Source organism: Petromyzon marinus, chromosome 2 (assembly GCF_048934315.1).
Source record: "Petromyzon marinus isolate PM22_M1 ecotype Great Lakes invasive population chromosome 2, UKy_Petmar_22M1.pri1.0, whole genome shotgun sequence".
Lineage (NCBI taxonomy): Eukaryota > Metazoa > Chordata > Hyperoartia > Petromyzontiformes > Petromyzontidae > Petromyzon > Petromyzon marinus.
Window position 1 is genome coordinate 9,628,322 of NC_133668.1, and position 23,123 is coordinate 9,651,444.

General features: G+C 42.1%; 1 protein-coding gene across 3 annotated transcripts in view; it reads right to left on the reverse strand.

Annotated features, from left to right (window-relative positions):
- Nucleotides 1-4,916: 4,916 nt before the first annotated feature.
- ELP2 (elongator acetyltransferase complex subunit 2) overlaps nucleotides 4,917-23,123 on the reverse strand; it is a 48,394-nt gene continuing 30,187 nt past the window's right edge. For 2 of the 3 annotated variants that reach the window (XM_032964320.2, XM_032964319.2), the window contains exons 17-22: nucleotides 22,997-23,069; nucleotides 19,701-19,899; nucleotides 11,530-11,651; nucleotides 11,201-11,337; nucleotides 8,368-8,481; nucleotides 4,917-7,104 (exon numbers count right to left, since the gene is read on the reverse strand). In XM_032964320.2, the coding sequence (XP_032820211.2) occupies nucleotides 6,936-7,104; nucleotides 8,368-8,481; nucleotides 11,201-11,337; nucleotides 11,530-11,651; nucleotides 19,701-19,899; nucleotides 22,997-23,069 (814 nt within the window). In that variant the 3' untranslated portion in view covers nucleotides 4,917-6,935. The remainder of the gene's footprint in view (nucleotides 7,105-8,367; nucleotides 8,482-11,200; nucleotides 11,338-11,529; nucleotides 11,652-19,700; nucleotides 19,900-22,996; nucleotides 23,070-23,123) is intronic. The other variant, XM_076069576.1, reaches the window with a different exon arrangement.

Sequence of the window (23,123 nt, forward strand, 5' to 3'; positions counted from 1 at the left end):
CAAAGAGTGGACTCTTGGCAATCAGCACCTCTTTTATTCCACTTTACAAACGATAATGCACCCTCAAGCTATCCCAATATTACCCTGGACACCAAAACAACTTTATATATGAATACTCAACAAAGCTGAACCATTTTCATCTAAGGTTATGTGCATGATTATTGATAAGTTGTCTGGAGGACTCAATGTGTAAAAGATCGAATTGATATCTACTGCACTGCTTATCGTTCGTTTCTCAGTCCGCTTGTCCTGGTGAGGGTCGCGGCGGCAGCATGTTGAGTAGGGCGGTCCAGATCTCCCTTTCCCTGGCGACAAACTCTAGCTCTTCCTTGGGAATTCCCAGGCGTTCCCAGTCCAGCTGAGTGACACAGTCCCGCCAACATGTCCTGGGCTGGCCGGGGTCTTCGCCCAGTCGAATTTACCTAGTAGAGTTCCAAGGAAGTCTACCGGGGGCCATCCTTAACAGGTGCCTGAACCACCTCATCTTGCTCCTCTCGATACCAAGCAGCAGCAGCTCGAATCTGAGGCTCTCCCAGATTACCGAGCTCTTCACTCGATCACGGAGAATGAGCCCGGCAACCCTGCGGAGAAACCTCACTTTGGCTTCTTGTACCAACAATCTCATCCTTTCGATCATTACCCAAAGCTCATGGCCATAGGTGAAGGGTGGCAATGTATATCGACCTGTAAACCATGAGCTTTGTTCGAGAACTCAGCTTCTGCTTCACTACCACAGAACACTACAGTGCCCGCAATACTGCGGTCACCACACCAATCCACCAGCCGATCTCCCGCTCCCACTTACCATTATTCACGAGAGACCCCGAGGTACTTAAACTCCTCCACTAAGGGCAGCTGTTCCCCTTTCACCTAGAGAGAACAATCCGTCTCCGAGGAATGAACAATTACCTCAGATTTGGAGGTGCTGATCCTCATCCCACCCGCTTCACACTCTGCATCAAACCATTCAAGTGCATGTGTGGGGCCCTAACGTCCGCCCCACCACCCTCACGAGGCAGGTGGAGCGCGACGTACGCCCGTTCCGCTCCCTCCTCCACCGAATCGGTTGGCTCCCTCCGGGCCCCCGCCGACCGATTGATGGGGCTCCCCGCGCTGGCACCCTGAGGGACATACTCGTGCTGCTGGTTTTGGAGCCACACGGAGTTAGGCCACACGCGCGTGCACACTGCAGCTATCGTTAACACAGGGGACACACGAACGTCCTCAAACCTGCAAGCAATTACCTCAACGAGCGCGCACGCCGCGGCCCCGCATTCACTCTCACCGCACGTTCCCCCACGCAGTCGCTCCACACAGAAATTACAAGACACCACACCTATGCTCTGTGCTTTTATTCTCAGCGCAAACCACGCACTACCCAGGGGGAATATTTTGCGAGAAGAGCCTAGCCTACTGCTGCCCAAGTCCCCAGTCACTCAAACGCCCTACCACGTACCTCGTAGCTGTATTCACAGCATCGCACGGACAAAGAGGACAAAAAAGCCTTGCCGATCACTGCTTCGTAGCGGCACTCGCTGGCGTCGCATGGAAGCTGTGAGCGGCTCGAGAAGGCCGGACGGCAGGGGGGGGGGGGTCTTGGCGGCCAAGATGTTGAAGATCTCTTTTCGAACGGTTCCGAGCTCCCCTTTTATCCCCCCCCCCCCCCGACTTCAAAAGCCCGGGGTCGTGTTGTCCGCGCAGCCAATCGTGTGCATACCTGTGGTTCCAGCTCTGCTTTTTCCCCTTTTTTTGCCCTTACATGGAACGTCGCAGCCGGTGCTTCTGCGATCCAGTCTGCCCCTCCGTACTCAGGATTTCATTACTCACCTTCGTTAATTTGGAATAACGCCCAACTGGCGAATACACTCTGCGAGTGTATATTCGGTATGGGGGTCGGGGGGTCGTGGCGCTGCACTCCCCTGACCTCATGGTCTGCCCTTCTCTCTTATTCCCCCCCAGCTTCTTCCGATGTCATGAATGATTCATCGCGGCTGGCCCGGTAAACCTTTTTGCGCCCATACACTATTAAGCCAACTCAGGGGCACCGTGATGTAAATTGTCCTGTGAGGGTCGGCCAAACCCCTGGCAACGGGAAACCGTGGGACTTTCCCGATAGGGACCCTTCGGATTAAAACCCGTTATGCCAAGCAATCCCCCAAGCCAGGACACTACGTGTGTGCGCTGCGTGTGTACTCAGTGTGGGGGCCAGGGGGGAGGTCGCGGTGCTTGCAGAGTGGCTTCGAGGCCGTGGCACCGCACATGCTCAAGATCAGACTAACGAGGCAGAGGACGTCATCTATTATAAACTCCTTAACTGATTTTTTTTTAAACAACGGTTTTATTCACAACTTCGTTTAACTCGCGGTCGAGAAGTACCGTCAATGATGCGGCGCCTGCTCCCACATCAATGCTTACTTGAATAAATTGGTTATTTTATAAATTAATCTTCAATGTACAACTTTTGTTTGTGTTGAGAGTGCCCGTAACTCGTTCACACGGAGCAGGCACGCCTGAGACACGTGGCACCTGCTTCTTGGGCGAGGCGATTCGGGAGTTTAGGGACCACGGCGTTTTGACCTACAAAAAGATATATATAAATAATGCTTACACACAAATGTTAAATGCTTTAAAGGAGCCAATTAATTGATTAATTTATGCCGATTTATACAGGCATGCATTGTCTCCGGATCTGAGTACGTGTACAAAATTTGGAATGGATTGGACAATAGGAAGTAGACTAAATTTTGATTACAAGATTTGACTACGACAAACAGGAGTCAAGTAAAACTGTTGAAAAAAGCAGCGATGCCACCTCCATGCCCCCGTACTGGATACTCTCCATACCTCAGCTGCGCCTTGATGTTCTATCCATGAAAATCACAAACAGGAGTTGAGACAAGACACACCCTCAGCAGAGTCCAACACCCACAATGAACGACTCTGATTTCACACTAATAACATGGACACAGCTCTTACTCCGGGAATAGAGGGACCGGATAGCACACAAAAGCGGCACCGGTACATAATACTCCCGCAGCACCTCCCATAAGACATTGCGGGGAACACGGTCATATGCTTTCTCCAAGTCTACAAAGCAGAGATAGACTGGAGAAGCATACTCCCGTAACCCCTGAAATATGAGAGGAAGAGCTGGTCCATTGTTCCATGACCATGGCAGAATCTACATTGTTCCTCCTGAATCTGAGGCTTGACCACCGGGCAGTGCCTCCTCTCCAGCACTCGGGCATAAGCTTTTCTAGGACGCTGAGGAGTGTGATTCCTCTGTAGTTGGAGCACACCCTCTGGTCCCCTTTTTTCAAATGGGAACCACGACCCCAGTTTGCCAAACTAGAGGTACTGTACCCGCCTTCCATGCAACATTGAAGAGGCGCGTTAACCACGACACTCCTACACTGTTCAACGCTTTCAATAACTCTGGCCGAATCTCGTCCAGCCCTGCAGCTTTGCCGCTATGAAGGCCCTCAACCACTGCAGCAACTTCAGCAACCACGATGGATACGACCCCCCCTTGCTGTTTCCAGGGCTGCCTCCTGAGAGGGCATGTCCACCGGGTTGAGGAGCTCCTGAAAGTGTTCCTTCCACCTTAGTTGAGATCAATGTTATGCCACCCTTACCAAAAACAGCCTGGGCCACGTCTCGTCGATCCCTCCTAAGGCGTCAGATGGTTTGCCAGAACATCTTTGAGGCTGCCCAGTAGTCCCTCTCCATGGCCTCTTCAAACTACTCCCATACCCGGGCATTAGCTTCAGCGACTGCTGCAGCTGCCGCCCTCTTGTTAAGTCGGTGCCTCTCAATTGAGTCGGGAGACCTTTTTCTGAGCTTAACTTGGAAAGCCTCCTTCAACTTGACAGCTTCCCTCACCACTGGTGTCCACCAGCGGGTTGTAGGGTTGCCGCAATGACAGGCACAACTGCCTTCAAGCCACAGCTTTTCGCAGCTGCATCCACAATCGAGGTCCTAAACATCGTCCACTCGGAATCGATGTCCACAACCTCCCCGGAAGTGCAGAAGTTTTCCCGGAGGTGGAAGTTGAAATTTTTCTTCACTGAGTGTTCCACCAAACATTCCCAGAAAACCCGCACTTATTAGTTTTAGCTTGCCCTGTTTATCTGGTTTGTGCCCAAGTGTTGAATCCAACTTTCCACGAGGTGGTGATCAGTTGACAGCTCAGCCCCTCTCTTTACCCGAGTGTCCAGAATATACGGCCTTAGGTCCGATGATACAACTATAAAGTCAATCATTGATCTTCGGTTCAAGGTGCTCTGGTACGAAGTATACTTATGAGCATCCTTGTGTTTGGATATGGTGTATGGAATTGACATTCCATGACTCGCGCAGAATTCCAATAGCATCGCACCATTCGGGTTCAGATCAGGGGGGCCATTCCTCCGAATCATGCCTCTCCAAGTATCTCCATCGTTTCCCACGTGAGCATTGAAGTCGCCCAGTAAGACTATGGAGTTGGTAGGCGGCATTCTGTCGAGAACTGCACCCGTCTACAAAAAGGCCGAATACTCTTAACTGCTATTTGGTGCATACGCATAGACAACTGTTTTCCTTTCTTGAGGAGACCCTCTCATCCACTCAGACAAACTCCAACTGAACAGCACCCAGCCGGAGGCTTGTGAGTATCCGCACACCCGTCCGGGGCTTCTCACCAGGGGTTACTCTGGAATAGGAGACCACCCCCGATTGACAAGTTTGGTTCCAGTGCCAATGCTGTGTGTGGAGGCGAGACAGACTATATTAGTCGGTACCTTTCCACCTCCTTCACCAGCAAACTACTTTTGCATGGACTTCCATTATATCATTGTATATGCGTTCCTACACAATAATATGACACCAAGACAAAATAAAATCACACTTAAGAATGCAGCAAACCTTTTTAAAACACATTGAATGGAAAATCGATTTTATGATAAAATAATAACTCAAAACAAGTCACAAAATAAAAATACTGTACAGTTCATACATCCAAAGTTATTTTCTATTTTTGCACTTCTGCTATCACTTGCACTTAATGGCCTCTTGCCAGACATCTTGACTTAATTTTACTGTTAAAAAAGGGTGCAAAATCCTGCACAGTACAGTGTTAGGCGTGATCAACACAAAGGAACGAACCAAGACAAGCCAAGCTTGGACGGCACGCATAGCAGTGTGAAAAGTGAGCCACCCACACCACGTGGAACGGCATGAAATGCACGCCTGGCCAAATGCTAGACAGATCATTAATCAATCTTTTCCCCCAAATAATTTAGATTTGTTGTTTCATATGTTATGAAATATTAAAATTCCTATATATTGAGTTGAAGTATGAGGAATGAATGCACATACTGTACTACTTTAAGGTACGGTTTAGGTGGCAGAATTGTAGACAGGAGAGTATATATGTCAAGTATTTTCTCCCTTCCCTTGAATTATGGCAATTACAAGGCCCTCTACAAACATGTAATCGCGTCACACGAAAAGATAGACTGACGTTAAAAATCACTGCTCGAACTAGATTTTGGATGCATGGTTGATGGCAAACGGAGACAAAAATTTGACTTTTGATACCACAATCTTACTGTGGGGAGGCACACATCGAGCAGTGGAGAAATAACGGCTGATTATGATGCCAATTATGAGTACCAATATCAAAACTTTTAAAATATTAACATGAGCCAACACTAGTTTTCTTTGTTTATCCGTATGGGGAGTAAATTAATTTATAATACTAATTTCACATTGTTATACAAATGCATTATTTGAAGCCAAATCATGCTGTGTTAATCTTTACAAAGATTGAACTAAATTATCTCTTGATTACTCTTTGGTTCTTTCGGCAAAGTCACGTAGATAGAAAAATAACTAATAGATCACGACGTTTCGATCGCAACACAAGCAATCATCTTCAGGTGAAACAATACAGCAGGTGGATTGCTGAGGCAGGAAAAAATGTAGCGAGAGAGCTACTGTAGCCAAAGGTTATATACGTTTGACGAAGGTACAACCAAAGGGTAAGTGGGCGGGGCTAGAGATGGCATTTGCAAGTAAATGTAAGATCGCAGAGCTAGGCATACCTCGGCTAGTCCGTGGGGGGGGAAGAAGACGAGGGGGAGGGGCTGCCGTAACAGGCGAGAGGGTGGGGGTGAAATTCAAAGAGGGAACAGGGTGAGAGAGAAAGAAAAAAAATTCGAACTTAGCAAACTTAGAAATGTAAAGCAACTCCAAGAGTCGGCCAACACAACAGTTAACACTTTACCTGGTTGCAACTCTCTGAGTTGCATTACATTTCTAAGTTTGATCTTTTTTCTTTCTCTCACCCTGTTCCCTCTTTGAATTTCACCCCCACCCTCTCACCCGTTACGGCAGCCTCTCTCCCCCTCCTCTCCCTCCCCCCCTCGGATTAGCCGAGGTATGCCTAGCTCTGCGATCTTATATTTACTTGCAAATTCCATCTCTAGCCACGCCCACTTACCCTTGGGTTGTACTCACCTAAAACGCATATAACCTTTGGCTACAGCAGCTCTCTCGCTACATTTCTTTCTGCCTCAAGCAGTTCACCTGCTGAATTTTTTCACCTGAAGACGATTGCTTGTGTTGCGATCGAAACGTCGTGATCTATTAGTTATTTTTCTATCTACGTGACTTACCGAAAGAACCAAAAAGTATGAATTCCTGCAGTCACAAAAGATTCAAATCAAGATATTATCTCTTGATTGTTTCTCCAATTAAAAAAAAATCATGTTAGAGTTTCAAGACAAAACTAGACCAGATTACATGGCTTCCCCTGGAATGGAGGCAGATTAATACATATTTTAGCCTACTCTACCACACTGGCCAGAAATCTTCTAAGAGGTGGGAGTTGCCTGCATTTCACCCCACCACATGCAACTTACCTATCGATAAACTGTAACACAACCTTACAATTTTCAAATGTAATGTCCGGGTATGTAAACGTCAAATATCCTGACAGCGCTGTCAGCTCCGGCGCTGGCCAGCTGTAGCCAGGCCTCGTCCTCAACATCGTCCGTGTCGCATCCCGCGCGCCCCACCCGAGGCCGCCAACGCAGCCGCTTCACAGTCAGCGTGTGCGACATGCTGCAGCAGAGGTGCAAAAATGATTATTCAAATCCACCGAAATGTTCAACAATTTAGAAAAAATTACGTATATGCATGTTGTATGTAAATGCTTTCCAACGTGCATTGGTCTTTGAAAGGATATAATTATGAGGATGGAAGGAAACAGTTTGCTGTTAGGGCTGATTAATTTGCATATTTGCAAAGAGTCCTTTTTGCTCTGGACTGTTTCTTCATGTTCTTGGAAACCCTTTCATAAATTTGGCTGGGTTTCAATTGAGTAAGTACCTGATTGCAACAGAACCTTATACTGAAATTTTTTTCATATTAGATCATCTCTATAGAGTGCCCCCCCTCCCCCTCCGTGTTACGGACGGTTGGACAGAGCTAATGCATTAATATTTAAACCTTATATTCTTAGCTCTTTCGGTAAAGTCACGTTGAAGGGAAACAATAAAATAATAAAATATATTGTTTTATATATTTTATATTTTAAATTATTGTTTTATATTTTTTTATTATTTTATTGTTTCCCTTCAACGTGACTTTACCAAAAGAGCTGAGAATATGAATTACTGCAGTCATGAAAGCTTTAAATCAAAATTTAAACCTTAGTTGGAAAGTGTAAAAAAATATTACATTCTCCAGTTAAACTTTAATGAGCGGTGACATGCAATTTAAGATTATTTGGTTCTTTCGTGACTGCAGGAATTACTCTTTGGTTTTTTCGGTAAAGTCACGTATAAAAAAGAAATAATAATAAAATAAAATTACATAATAGTATACATACGACGTTTCGATTGCAACGCAAGCAATCATCATCAGGTATAGAAGAGCTAAATTTAAGAGAGGAAACACAGAGAGATGGAGAAGCACATCAAATTGAACAAGATTTAGTAAATCTTGTCTTGTTGTTAAACGTTGTATGTATACTATTATGCAATTTTATTTTATTATTTCTTATTTATACGTGACTTTACCGAAAAAACCAAAGAGTAATTTAAGATGATATTTGTAGATACATTTACATTCAATGCAATTCCAAAACTGCTTACAGCAATGCATTTAATGGACTCCCGAGAATGCTAAATGGCATAAGCTACAGTTGCAAAAAATATAGGTGAGGAGTGGTCTGAAAAAAACAAGTGTATACATTTGAAAAATTATAATCTCATTAATAAAACATTGCATCCTATGCATGACATTAGGAAACACATTTCGCACATACACTAATGTGAATGTGTCGGGTGCATGCGATATGCAGATGTGTGCAGTGGGTTGTACTTTTTGCTGAAAGAGGCCCACGGTGTCCAGTCACGAAGAAGGGCCGAATCAGCACTGGCGTTCCACAAGTACAGGGAAATCTTCCCACTTTCCAACCCCACCGCCATCAAGTACCTGATCAACAAGAGATAATGCCCTTTTAGAAAATAACAGCAGGCTTAAACACGACGATGTACATTTACACAGGCCCACGTGTTTTTAGAGGCAAAACAACACAAATGGTTAGTAAGAATGTCTTGGGCCTCCGACATAGTGAAATATAGCTACTAAATTAAATTATTAGAGTGAATCAATTATAGCGTGTTACTTTTGGAGAAGTGCATGGACAACATTGAATATCAATTAAAGGACAGCACAAAACATTAGCACACTGAATTGTGTATTCTACCAATATTTTATGAAATGCTCGATTTACCTCTGAAATATAAAAGAGTTGTTCAACTGTACACTTGTTACTGCTCATCATATTACAAACGCAACTGGCAAAACCAAATTAACTTTAAAAAATGCCAATCTGCAGAAAAAAACGAGCTGAGGTTTCAGCTATTATAATTTTAGTTTTGGAGCAACAATTGTACCGGGGCTAAAAGTGGCATCATGACCTCAACTATACTTTAAATTTTAATAAAGCATCCCTTAAGGCTGGTTATACATAAACGTTACACAAGACACATTATTTCAGGAAATACATTGGTCAATAGGTGTAATGGATTGTAAGCATCGATTGCTAATGTGGGAGCTTCACTTACACAAAGGATAAATACATCAAAGTTAATGAAGCCATAAAACTTGCTGTATTTTTATATTTCATGCCACAAAAGGTGCCAATAATGCAAAAACAGAAATCCAAGATTAATCCCTCCACTTCTAACACAAAGGCAAAGAATATATCAAGAAAATAATCCTGCAGCAAACATTCCAGAGAAAAGAAAAAAGGAAAGATAACTTTCCTATGCATGTGAATGCTTTGTGAAATATGCACATTGCCGACGTCTGCGAAAACTGCTCGGTGACTAGAAATACTATCACTAGCCATGCTCAATCCACTACTGGCTAAAGGCATTCCCAAGCTCCCTCCACCTCTCAGAAATTATAAGTTAAGGTAAATAAAAACGTCAAAGGGGGCTACTCTGCCTATGGGATATATGAACAGAGCCATCAAACAGTGGATTTGCACAATTCAAATAACTTACATTTATGCAGAGTTAATTCTTAAATAAGATATTTTAAAATACCTTAAGACTGCCATCAATAGCAGATGACAAAAAAAAATCACTTGTAATTGTTGTTGTGTTTGCTGGTAATTTGATATATATTTTTTGCAAATGAAATGAAAACACAAGTTGTTTAAAAGTCACATTTTTATCGGCGCAAGAACATTCAAATTCTTGTTTCATGACATCTGCATCACCTGCCTTATCTGCCAGTTATGTAAAATGAGATTTCAGGGGAATCATCCTGCCAGCATAAAAGCCTTTTGGCCTGCTCTAAAGTCAGATGCGGCCTCCCTTGTGACAAGTCAGTGTAATTTTTAAAGCCAGAGGTCCTTATGTTTTGCCCGCTACAATCCATTGCAAAAATGTACTATCTCGCACACTTTTCCCAAAGCGATTGGTGCGCAAGGTTAATTGACTTTGAGCTCAGATGATTCGCTAGCACAGTCCTGTTTACACAATGTGTAGGGACAAAAAAAAATCACATTCATTTTGAAAATACAAATTTGGTCATTCTTGAATTAGTGTGACCCAAAAACTCGAATTCAATAACGTTAACGGATATGACACGCAAGATAATTACTATAATACAATAAACACAAAATGACAGACCCCACCGTGCTCAGCAGATATCGGTTTTCATATTCCATGCCAAAAAGTATCCACTCAAGTGATAAAAAAACACGGTATATAATTTAATAATAAAAAGACAATACAATTTAAAATAGCTTTCTGGCTATCAACCGTTACACAGCAGTACATGTCAATAACAGTGAAATGACGGGATGGAATTAGCATTAATCAATGTTAGTATTTGGTGTGTGGATGCAGCACTGCCAATTGTAGGTTTATGTCACTCTCCGCTTTTATTGTGAACCTGCCCCAGTACTCCAATAAATTTAAAGTGAAAAACAAAATTCTGCCAGCACACTGGCAAATTTAATAACTTGAAAGATACCAATTATTTAGAGCAGTTTACTTAATCTCGTCGTTGTTAATGCCTTACAAGTCAAAGATTAAGTAATTAAATCACATGGCAATATCATCTTGAATGGTAGCAACTTCAAAAGCTTAGCACCTTCTTTGACCCTGTACAAATGAAAAAAACCCAACCCATCTCATTCCCACAACTTGTGTGCATTTTACTTCTAAAGTGGTTACATAAACTGAGATTGCTGTATTTTCACGTGATGTCCCCTTACACCACCTCTTTCCAACATTTTCTTCTCCTTTCTAATGATGCGGAGTTGTTCAGCAACATTTATTTGTTCATGTTGAGGTTGATGAGCATGTGAATGGCTTCAAGAGTTGCCTGGTGAATAGCAGAAATGAGGCCAATGAATGGCCAAAGTGCTACAATAATGCCAATGGGTTCGATATTGGTGACCGCAGACAAACCGTGAGTTATTCCTAGTTTATCATTGGTGTAGGAGAAAGCCACATCTGCCATGTGACGTTCAAATATTATCACAGAACAAAACATACACTTCATTTGCTAACGCCATTTTCCAAGTGAATCATAACACTTCAAGTGAAAGTGTATGCGAGCCAAACTACACAAGAGGTAAACGACAAATGTAAAGTTCTTTAGATGTCAATAAATTCACGCTAGTGAATACCTGCCATCACATGCCTCGCGAGGGGCAAATGCTACAGCTGTCGCAGAGTCTGTGGCGTCCAGGGCAGAGGAGCACTGGCAGATGGGGCCCATGGCACCTGTTGGAAACGCATTCTCCTGCTTGCCCCACACCACCACCTGGCACGTAAAAACAACTCAAGGTGAGAGAATTATTTTACATCTCCGGACAGACCAAACATTTGCATTCCCAGAGGGGTGTTACAGACGATACGATATGGTGAGGAATGTATATGTTCATGCACACTCCACATCGTTTGCTCAACACAATTCTATTTACGTGCCAAAATTAGCATACACCTAACACGTCACCTTCTTGTCTCTGCTGGTCGTCGTAAAATATTTGCCGTCGTGAGACCAGTCGCAGGCCCAGATGACGCGCGTGTGCACGGCCGTCTTCTTATCAGTGCTTGCGAGCAACCTGTATAAAGAGGCTAGACACACAAATGTATAGTTTTATACAATTCAAAAAGCCGGATCACTGGCAATATTGTCAATGCAATAAAAGGACTTATCGGATTGTTTTGTTTTATTGTGCCTAAAGCTTTACATTTCAGAATGGGTATGAACCTTGTAATGAAGAATATTCTGCATTATGAAATATACAGTTGGAGAAACACGTTATATTTCATGCTTACAAGAAATTAGTGATTAACATGTATTTGTACAAAACTGATTAGGGTTCCACATGTTAAAGAATATTTAAGACAAATGCAACAATAATGTCAAAACTACATTGTTCAATTGCATGTGTAGTGGGTTCAACTGAGTCGCAGACATACTTCTTGGAGGCAACACATTTATTATCACCAACACATAACACAAAAGGGTTAGTGCCCCTTCACCAGATAACCTATGGTGGTGGACCACCAGGCTAACTACGCTTGTTATTGGGAGTAGCTACAACGGACAGGACCCTAGCTGGGGTCCTCATTCACGTGTTGGTGACTTCTTCTTGGATGTAGATCGTAGATCTTCAGATGACGGCAGCAATGCTGAACCCCGGTCCCCTGTGCAGACCCCGGTTTATGTTCTGCTAGGTCGTGGCTGGCCCCACCCTTGGCCAGACCACCTTCGAGAAACCTCTTGTCGTTTCTCGACCAATCCCGTAGGATCTCACCCTGACACGTGACCACCCCCAAGCCCCCACCTGGGGCCCTTGTGTAGATCTTACTGGTCACGTGCCTTCCACGGTCAACCAGAGTGCCATGGCCTAGGGTAACCTTATCCCATGGCTGACACTCCCACACTCCCTCCTGTAGGAGTCGGCACTACACGCCACGCGTGCTGCCACTGCGCTATCCCAGTGCTGACCGAGCCCCCTCTAGGGCTGGTACTACACCCACCTACGGGGTGTCCGCAATGACAATGCATCACACGCCGTACCTCGCTAGAGCCGGCATCACACAGCGACATACACGATGTCACTACACATGTCTAACTCATTCGGCTCTTGGCGAAAAACGGTACACTCTCTCTACAACAAAGTGCTAGAATAAATCTGAGAGTATCAGACATACTCTTTGGTTCTTTTGGTAAAGTAACGTAGGTAGAAAAGATAAATAATAAATCACGACGTTTCGATCGCAACACAACCAATCGTCATCAGGCAGAAAGACACAGCAGCAGACTAATGAACAGCAAAGGGCTGTTGCAACCAGAGGTTATATACAGGTTTGAGGTGGGTGTCACCCAAGGGCAAGTAGACAGTTTACTTGAAATATAACCAAAAATTATATGTCAGAACAGAGAAATAAGCCAATTTCCACACTTGCAAAAGCCACTTACTCAACTTAAAAATAGCAATCTCACACACAAATGTGATTTAAAAAAAAATCTTAAATTTTACATTCTGACAAAACATTATCTTTTCTTTTCAACTGAGTATCTATCTGCCTATGGTGGAGATTTATAATTACTGTATGAGCATGACTGATTCAACTCTGGAGTTACCACCATGGTAAAATTTATGATGTGCTGTGACAACACCATAATAAACATAGGACAGAATGTCTTTTCAGAACACCACTTATAATCGTATCCTATTGTAATTGAGAAACAGCTGCAATAGCTAATTCAAATACAACTATTGACACGGTGGTAATAATCTACTGAGATGTGCAAAGTTTAAGCTAAAATTAGTCCTTTAAGGTCTTGCATGTGGATAGAGTAAAGGGAGTGGTGTCTTCAGTCTAAAAGGTCAGAAAAAAATGTTGGTCTATAAATATCTTGGTGTTTAAATATGAGCAGAGTACACAACATAACGTGACCCCTGAAAATCGTGGGCAACAGGATATCACACAGGTCGGTGGAACCGGTGATGACAGTGCCTCTCCATGCACTGTGAAGAGCCACATTGGCCATGCTAATATTCTTCTAAGCATTGCTTAAACCATCTAAAACACTCTCCTTCCAGGCTATCCAAAGCACTTACAATTATTCTATTTTTCCGTATGTAAATATATTGAGGAGCTAAATGCCACAGTCGAGGTCTGCTAGCTATAAATGGGTTTCAGGAGAGAGTTGGTGTAGTTTTGCAATTCCTCTGTTGAAGGAGCGCAGACTACAGTGGATTATTATATGGTATATCGTTTAGATTGCATGGCCACAATCACACTGTGGCTAGTATTTAATTATCCATTTATGAAGAAGTGCACATCAGCCTGTTGATGTTCTGATGCAGTTGATGGTACACCATGTCTTATAAAAATGTCCCAAAGCACATACAATGACAGCATCATGCGACTACATCTCTTTCTAACAACCTACTCAAGAAACCATACGTTATACAAAAGACGTGAATAATATCACGAGTGCTACAAATGGCTAATCGTCATATTCTTGGTTGAGTGAAGCTCTGCAAACCTTATCAATAAGTAGGCACACCACTCTCGCGCATATATGTTGGACACACTAAATATATTTATATATCCCATCAGATTTATCTATTAAGTACCATACAAATTCAAACCATTTACAAAAAAAAACACTTCGACCCTTTGAACCGTTGATGGAAAATGATTGATATGACACTTTGTCGGTTCACATGTTTGCCAAGAGTTTTGAGCCAGTGAGGTTCAGCTACACCATCTTTCTTACCTTATTAGTGCCTTCATTGATTATTTTGCAATGGCACCAAAATTAAAACTGCACCAATACACATCATTAACTTTATCTTTATTTTTTGCTTTGCTTTCACATATACAGTACAGTATTTTTTTTCATTCTGTACATTTTCTGTAAGAGTTACATTTAACACTATAGAAAATATTACTCAGACTTACATGAAAAAATACTTCCTGTTTCATGTTTGGGTTAATGTAGGGTAACATAAAACAAAGGGGTGGGAGGGTGTCATATTACGAACCGTGAACCAAACCACAGTTTTCCCATTGATGCCTTCGAGTTTGCGGATTGCGGATTTGCTGACTGTTTCAAAAACGTAACCTGCACAGATGGACAAGGTTTTTGTGTACTGTGTTTAGCAATTCATTACGATTTAAGTTTTTTTTTAATGCTAATAAAAGTATTGAATAGTAGGAGAGGGACCAGTGACATAAGCAGAATCACAATGGTCAGTTTATTTACATATTAATTTTACCCATGTTCATACATCCATGCCAACTACATTAAAGGAATTATGATCAAGCAATATGACCACTAATTACGTCAGTATGATGACAATGTCAAATGTTCTTACTGTGACATGTACTTATTATCAAATTAAATAACTTCACTGAATTTGATTCGGCTCCATTTCACACTTTGGCGTAGAGTCACCTCGTTATGAAATGACCAAAACCTACTGCCACCCTGATGATTTGCCCCATTGCTGTTTGCACAATCATGGGTGTATTTTTGCCAAAAATTTACATTTGTCAAAACGAAAATCGGTCCCATTCTATATCATTATAGGCATCATTATGAGTTATGGCACACGCTGCCAATATGAGTTCCTTTCACCTCTGATGCAATGCAGCATAGATTAATGCAGAGATGCAAATATAATAAAAACACAACCGCTAAAACAAAAATGTGTCACATTAGAATTCATGATTAAAAATGATATTCTTCACAATGTTGTGGATTCATTATTCAACACACCGGTGGGCTAAAGTAGTGAGGTATTTGTCTTTTGTCAACGTGACACTTTTTTACTGATTGGCCATGTCGGGTGGTGGAGGATTACGACACATTTATAAATAACGCGATCTAACCCAAAAACGTTTTTTTATGAACATTATTCCACTTTGACTGGACAACTACTTCAGGCCAAAAACTCCTCTATGGATGAAATGGAAAGGCCATTAGTCATTTCATGTGAAACACATATTTTTAGTGGATACCAATCAGTTACTCAAACAATACTCAAGGGAAGGCTGACATGCTCACAACATATTGCACAGCTTAAAATTGCTCGTAAATATAAATTGAATTAAAAAAGCAATCCAGTCATATATGTTAAGAACTCTAAAAATAAACCTGGCAGGGATGGTTGCCAATAGCTATGGGTAATCGTTCACAGGCGACTGACTGCCTCAGCCAGATCACTGTTTATTGCTTTTGCAAAGTATGCCCTGACCTTGACCTGAAGATGCAGCTGTGATGGGAAAACTAGCCCATTATTTGCCTCATGACCCAACTCCAAATTATGTAAATAGGGCTACTTGCTTCAATTTGACTGTTTTACCATAGATAGTTACTGTAACTTTTCTTCTTCATTTACCACAATAATTTAGCTTCTAAATTGCTTCCATTATATCATTGGAGATCTGTTCACATGGGGAAAAAATCAGCCCCAAAACATAAGATCATGCTAAAGAATGCAGGAATACTTTTTTTCATGCACATAATTAATGTAAAACCAATAATTTTACAAACAAATATTAATACTCAAATAATTTGTGGAAAAGCTAGTAGTTTGTCAAGGGAAAAAGTACGGTATGATAACTGCACACAAATGACCTGGAGCAGTATGACATACATATGCTGGGACAAACTAGAGACCGTGCATTTGTTTATTCCCGCCCCCCCCCAAAAAATCATAATTTAGATTCCAAAATACGTGAATGCAAATTTACTGTAACATTTATCGAAATGGTTCCCAAATTTATGAGTTATGTTTTAGCGACATTCTGTATAGAGTTTTGGTAAAACGAGGGATTACTGTACTTCCAACAATCATCATGTAGGAAAGGACTAAAGCAGGAAGTTATTTTTCCCCAATTACATTACTTAAATAATTATCAAATAGAGCAAGTCAAGATCTAAAAGTATCTTGGGGTCATCCTGGATTCTAAACTGAATTTTGAAGATCACATTGATTATATTGGTAAAAAGACAAAAATAAAAATTGGTTTTCTGTATCAAAACAAGCACTGCTTCCCCCCTATGTTCCGTTTGGAATTGATAAAAGCTACCATACTGCCCCTACTTGATTACTGTGACATCGTGTATAAATCAGCCCCAAGTACTGTACTGAAGAAGCTTGATTCCATCTATCACTCGGCCTTAAGATTTACATTGAACTGCCCATATAGGACTCACCACTGTGATCTCTACATTGGGTCAAACTTAACATCTCTTAATGTTCGACGGCTTGTGCACCAGATTTTATTTATTCACGATGTACTTACAAAAAAATCCGCAAACTACCTGCTGGATCTCCTCTTTGTTTCAAAGAACAAATTTGACCTCAGGTCTTCGCTCATGTACCAGCTTCAATTCCCTATTGCCATACAAAAACTGGAGGAAGGGCCTTTTTGCTATTGATGCCCCCAGGATCTGGAATGCTATTGCCAATAAACTGCAACTTGAATCACTACCTATGAGATCTTCACTCAAAACTGCTCAAGAGGAGTTGTACACCCCTAGCTGCTACTGCTATTCAGTGACCTAAAATAAAATAATAAAATGTTTCGCATGAACGAGATGTTTTCTCGTTCATGTTTTTGTTTTTTGTTTGTTGCGTTTGCACCCGATTCAAGAGCCGAATGGCTCACAGGGCTATACCAAATAAATAAATAAAAACTAACATTCCATGCACATGCATAGTTTTCTCCTAACTTATTTACATATTTTCAATTGCTATGAGTAAAAAGAACATACTTCTTCAATGGAGATTAAAAAAAAAATATTCACACTGACAAATAATATAATTGGCCTGTACATATTGTGAGAGAATGACTAACCATACATTACACATTGGCGTACAAATGTTGTGACATCACGGATGTCACTGTGTGGTGCCGGCCCTAGAGGGGCACGGCGTGCGATGTACTCACATCGCGGAAATCACGTATGTAGCGACATCGTGTATGTCGCCGTGTAATGCCGGCTCTAGCGAGGCACGGCGTGCGATGCATTGTCATCGCGGACACCCCGTAGGTGGGTGCAGTACCAGCCCTAGAGGGGGCTCGGTGAGCGCTGGGATAGCGCTCAGTGGCACTACGCGTGGCGTGTAGTGCTGACTCCTACAGGAGGGAGTGTGAGAGTGTCAGCCATGGGATGAGGTTACCCTAGGCCATAGCACTCTGGTTGACCCTGGAAGGCACGTGACCAGTCAGATCCACACAGGGGCCCCAGGTGGGGGCTAGGGAGTGGTCACGTGTCAGGGTGAGATCCTACGGGAAGGGTTGAGAATCGACAAGTGGTTTCTCGAAGGTGGTCGTGGCCAAGGGCGGGGTCAGCCATGACCCAGGAGCATATAAACCGGGGTCCACACAGGGACCGGGGTTCAGCATTGCTGTCGTCATCTGAAGATCTACGTTCTACGTCCGAGAAGAAGTCACCAACACGTGGATGAGGACCCCAGCTAGGGTCCTGTCCGTTCTAGCTACTCCCAGTAACAAGCGTAGTTAGCCTGGTGGTCCACCACCATAGGTTATCTGAAGGGGCAGTAACTCCTTTGTGTTATGTGTTGGTGATAATAAATGTGTTGCCTCCAAGAAATACGTCTGCCACTCGGTTGAATCCACTACACAAATAACAGCATAAGCAAAAAAAAAATCCCTGGAATATTAACGAACCTCACTGTATTCATCTGAATAATCTCATAATGAGAAAGACCATTCATGATATACGTTTACAAATTAATTCACATGTCCCCACTGAAAAAACTTGGTGTAAACAATTATTTCCAAACAGTTTATTCTTCTTCGAATTACCACTATAGAGTAGAACCCCTCTTAACGACGGTAATTGGTTCCACGAAACCAGTCAAGTGATTTGGTCATTCAGCGAGTATAGGAAATACATGTTAAAGGCTTAATTAGTTCCGATAGCATCGAAAGTTACCCATTTTCACCCAAAAAACGTATTTTTATCATATTTAAACAATGGAATATTAATACATAAAGATACTAACATTATAAACACATATTAAAATAAACATGGTTAATTAATGCATTAATTTATATTTACTGTACCCACAACAGCCCGTCGTTAACAGAGGAATGGTCGGAAGCGAACACATTGGGCTCTATGAAGGTACTAGACTATGAAACACTACACATACTACACTACTATACACTCCACATTGGGCTCTATGGAGGCCCGTCGTTCAGCGATTAGTCATTAACAGGGGTGGTTAAGAGGGTTCTACTGTACAAGCATTTCTGTTTACTTCATGCTCATATGTGCTCAGGAGACATTTATTGTAACAGATCATCACGGCTAAATGCCAATTATTAAAATCACGCCATGCCACCACTTCCTGCCTTTTGGCAGATAGCACAAATGTTTCATAATTCCCAACCAACCTTCCAACGTCTGCTTATGCAGTATCTTATTACCTTGGTCTCAGGTCTCTGGGTGCCCACTCTAGTGCCTGCCTTGGTCACATGCCATCCTCCATCTTTCACACAAGGTCCAGCCACCAACTTCCTCTAGGCGATTATAATGCTTAGCAGGCAGATTATATTACAAACTCCCAAGTTACCCTTTTTTCCATGAATTGTTATCAAATGTTCCAATTGTGCCAATGGTGTCATGCTATGAGATTAAGAACTTTCTATTTAACTCTATCAGCCAGCAGTATATCACTCTATGTTCGAGGATTGCCCCTGGTATATGGTTTCACAAAAGTATTTTGTGAGTCTTCCAATCTTGCCTATTAGCCACACTATATAATGAAGCCAAATGTTGCTTTACACTCAGAGCTAGAATAAACAAAATTAGCAAACCAAATGTATTATCAGTTATTTTTGTATGTGCAGTCATTGGTTAGTAGGGTGAGACAGTCTGGATGCCAAGATTTTACCCAGTCTCTCAGTGGTGCTGCCTCAGTGCTCTGACATGCTATTGGATTGCTGTCATCTGGCCATTTAACAGTGTCTGCATACACCTAGAGAGTTTAACCGGCAGAAGATTATTTTCTAGTTGCACTGTTATTCTGGCTCTCTGACCCAGATAGTAACACAAACATTGCTCCTGTTGCAAACATCATTCCTGACCAGGAAAGGGGTTTCTTTAATAATTTTTACCGTCATCTGTCTGTGGCTGTGACGCGTCCCGATGGCGCCAAAGAGACCACGTCCGATCTCTGGAAACGGCCAAGAGGCAGGATCCATCAGGTGAAAATGCCAGCTGAGTGACTGTGAGGCCATGGTATGATAAGATGCCCACAACACACCATGTCTCGGCATCCCACAGAAGAATTGTTGCGTGCTCCGGCTTGGATGCCTGCCGGAGGGCATGACATTGTGCCACTTAATAAACACATGCGGTTAAAAAGATACCAAAATACAAAGAACAAAAGGGACATCTTGACAGCCTTAGTGGTCAGTATGCTGGGAAAAGGGGCACTTTATAAAATTGGGGTAGACACAAATAACCTCTATTTAATGGAGACAAAACAACCATTAGCATCATTGTGGAGAATATAAATAACAAAAAAGATCAGCAGACAATGTCTTCTTCCTATATCTTGCTCTCCGCAAAAAATATATATGAAAGCATTTCTTACACCACCTGTCGGCCTCACAGCCTTCTGGGAAAGCATAATATCTGAAGCACTGATTCAGTAGAAGCAAACTCTGGACCGGTTTCAATTGACAAGTGTCTCATCAGCAGTCAGGCTTGCTTTAATTCATGCTGGTACATTACCAGATGTGATAGGCAAGGAAACAAATGACGAAATGTGCAGTGGACACCTACTGGCTATATGCCCATGGATGATGATGATGATGAATAGGCAAGGGCCCTATTCAGATATGGGTCCTCATCAGACAAAACACGATATCTCAAAACCAGTCGAGTTTGCTTGCACTGAATCAATGGAGGCTGTAGGGAAAATCATACGCCTTTGTGTCTCGAGAGACAATTCTTTTTGCGCCTTATGAGGTCAGCTGTAGGTTTTGCAGTGCCTAGAATGACTTAGTAGGCCAATCCTTGAGTGACAATCCTTGCCACAGCAATTGCAAGTGAATGCGGTGGTAGCTCCAAAAATAGGTTGTGTAAAATAATACTAAAAAATGTACGTGAAGACATTGTCTGTGTATCTATTCTCTCCACTTGGAACAGCTTCAATGGATATGATTAAAGTAAAACAACATAAAATTTTGATACTCATACAATTTGTTTTTTTCGGTAAAGTAATGTAGGTAAAAAATATAAAAAAAATATATAAAATAAATTAGAATGAAAACAAATCAATTAAATCACGACGTTTCGGAAGCAACACAAGCAACCGTCATCAGGTGTTGACTGCTCCAGCAAAATTCCTGAGGCGCGTGAAGAGAGTTCAGGTGCCTCAGGGTGTTGGGGGGGGGGAGAGGAGTCAAGGGGTCGGGCCTGTGGCAAGCAGTGTGGACGATCGTGCACGGGAATAGCATGAGTTAAGCCGATAGATAACCATCTGTATTCTTTTGTGAAGTCAGGGGAGGGGAGTTTGTGCACGTGTGCAATGCCTGCCCGACGAGTGATGGTGGTGTATCAGGCTGGGAGTAAAAAACTGGAAGAAATGGATATGGCTGTACAATTATAAGGCAGCAAAAGTTTGACTTGGTTGATGACATCTTTCCAATGATTGCTTAATTTAAAACCATCCTCTCGGTTGAAGTTGTGTCTATGTTTGTATATCTGGATGGCTTCATGGTTAATTCTTTGGTAGTATCTGGGAGGTTTGCAGAGTACTTTGGTATCGGAGAAAACAATATCATGAGAACCCGCTGTGTTGAAACAATGATCAGCTACGGCCGAATAATTCGTTCTGCCGTGTTTCAAATCTGATTTGTGCTCGTGAATTCGGTCATAAATATGTCGTTTCATCTCCCCGATATAGCAATTACCACAGGTGCAACTCAGTTTGTAAACACCGGGGTACTGCAAGTCAGGAATGACATCCTTTACGGATGGGATCAGATCACGGATTTTGTGTACTGTATTGAATCGGACCTGGATCTTGTGTTTCTTTAGAATTTTGGAAATCTTTTTGGTAACGCCAGCTATGTATGGCAACGTGATGATTTTGATCGTAGTTTCAGGGGGTTGTTTCTGCATGGTGGGAGAAACAGCTTGGCGGATAGTACGGTCAGAGTATCCGTTCATCTTGAGGGCCAGATGTACATGTTTTAATTCACTGGCCAGGTGGTGTTGGTCAGAGATGCAGTGGGCCTTATGGTATAGTGTTTTGATGAGGGAATTCTTTTGAGCCGGGTGGTGGTGGGAATCAGGCTTCAAGTAGGAATCTGTGTGGGTGGCCTTCCTGTAAACCGAATGTCCGAAAGAGCCATTGGGCCTCCCCTCAAACAGAACATCCAAGAATGGTAGCTTGCCATCTTTCTCCACTTCCATGGTAAATTTGATGGATGGGTGTCTGGAATTGATGTGGTCCACTCCCCTGACATCATAAAAGAATTACCGATGGTTAACTATCGGCTTAACTCATGCTAATCCCGTGCACGAACGTCCACACTGCTTGCCACAGGCCCCCCCCCACCTCTTGACTCCCCCCCCGAACACCCTATATAAACACGTTGTCTCATAACTCTCTTCAGGCGCCTCAGTAATTTTGCTGGAGCAGTCAACCACTGATGACAGTTGCTTGTGTTGCTTCCGAAACTTCTTGATTTAATTGATTTGTTTGCATTCTAATTTTTTTAATATATTTTTTTTTACCTACGTGACTTTACCGAATAAACCAAAGAGTATGAATCCTTGCAGTCACGAAAACTTCAAATCCAGAATAAAAATTTGACTTAAAACTTTCGTGACTGCAGAAATTCATATTCTTGGTTCTTTCGGTAAAGTCACATAGATAGAAAATAAAAGATAATAAAATAAAAATAAAATAATAAATTGAAAATAATAAAGCAAAAACCCACGGCGTTTCGATCGCAACACAAGCAGTCTTCATCAGGCAAAACGTCGTGGTTGTTGCTTTACTATTTATATTTTTTAATTTCATTTTATTATTTTTTTATTTTATTTTCTATCTACGTGACTTTATATAAAACATTGTAGACTTTATATAAAACATTGTAGAAATTATTCATTATCCAAAGCTGCTTATATTTCTGCAAATGCAAGAAAATTATGTACAGTGAGGGAAAAAAGTATTTGATCACCTGCTGATTTTGTATGTTTGCCCACTGACAAAGAAATGATCAGTCTATAATTTTAATGGTAGGTCACAAAAGCAAAGTTTGTGGGGAATAATAGCCATTTTCTATACTTTTTAGGCATAAGCAATAAAAAAATAACACTTACTACCCAGGGACAAAAATCGTGTTACATAGTGTTATCAACGCTATTGGTCAAGAGTGGCGTGTGTACAGACCTTACAGGATGATGCTACCAAACTCCCTGCTGGGTGAGCTGCAACACTGAATACTTCATAGCCATGACCATACCTGCAGACAAATAACAAATGCAGAGAAAAAACTGCAATATTGCTATCCACAGCA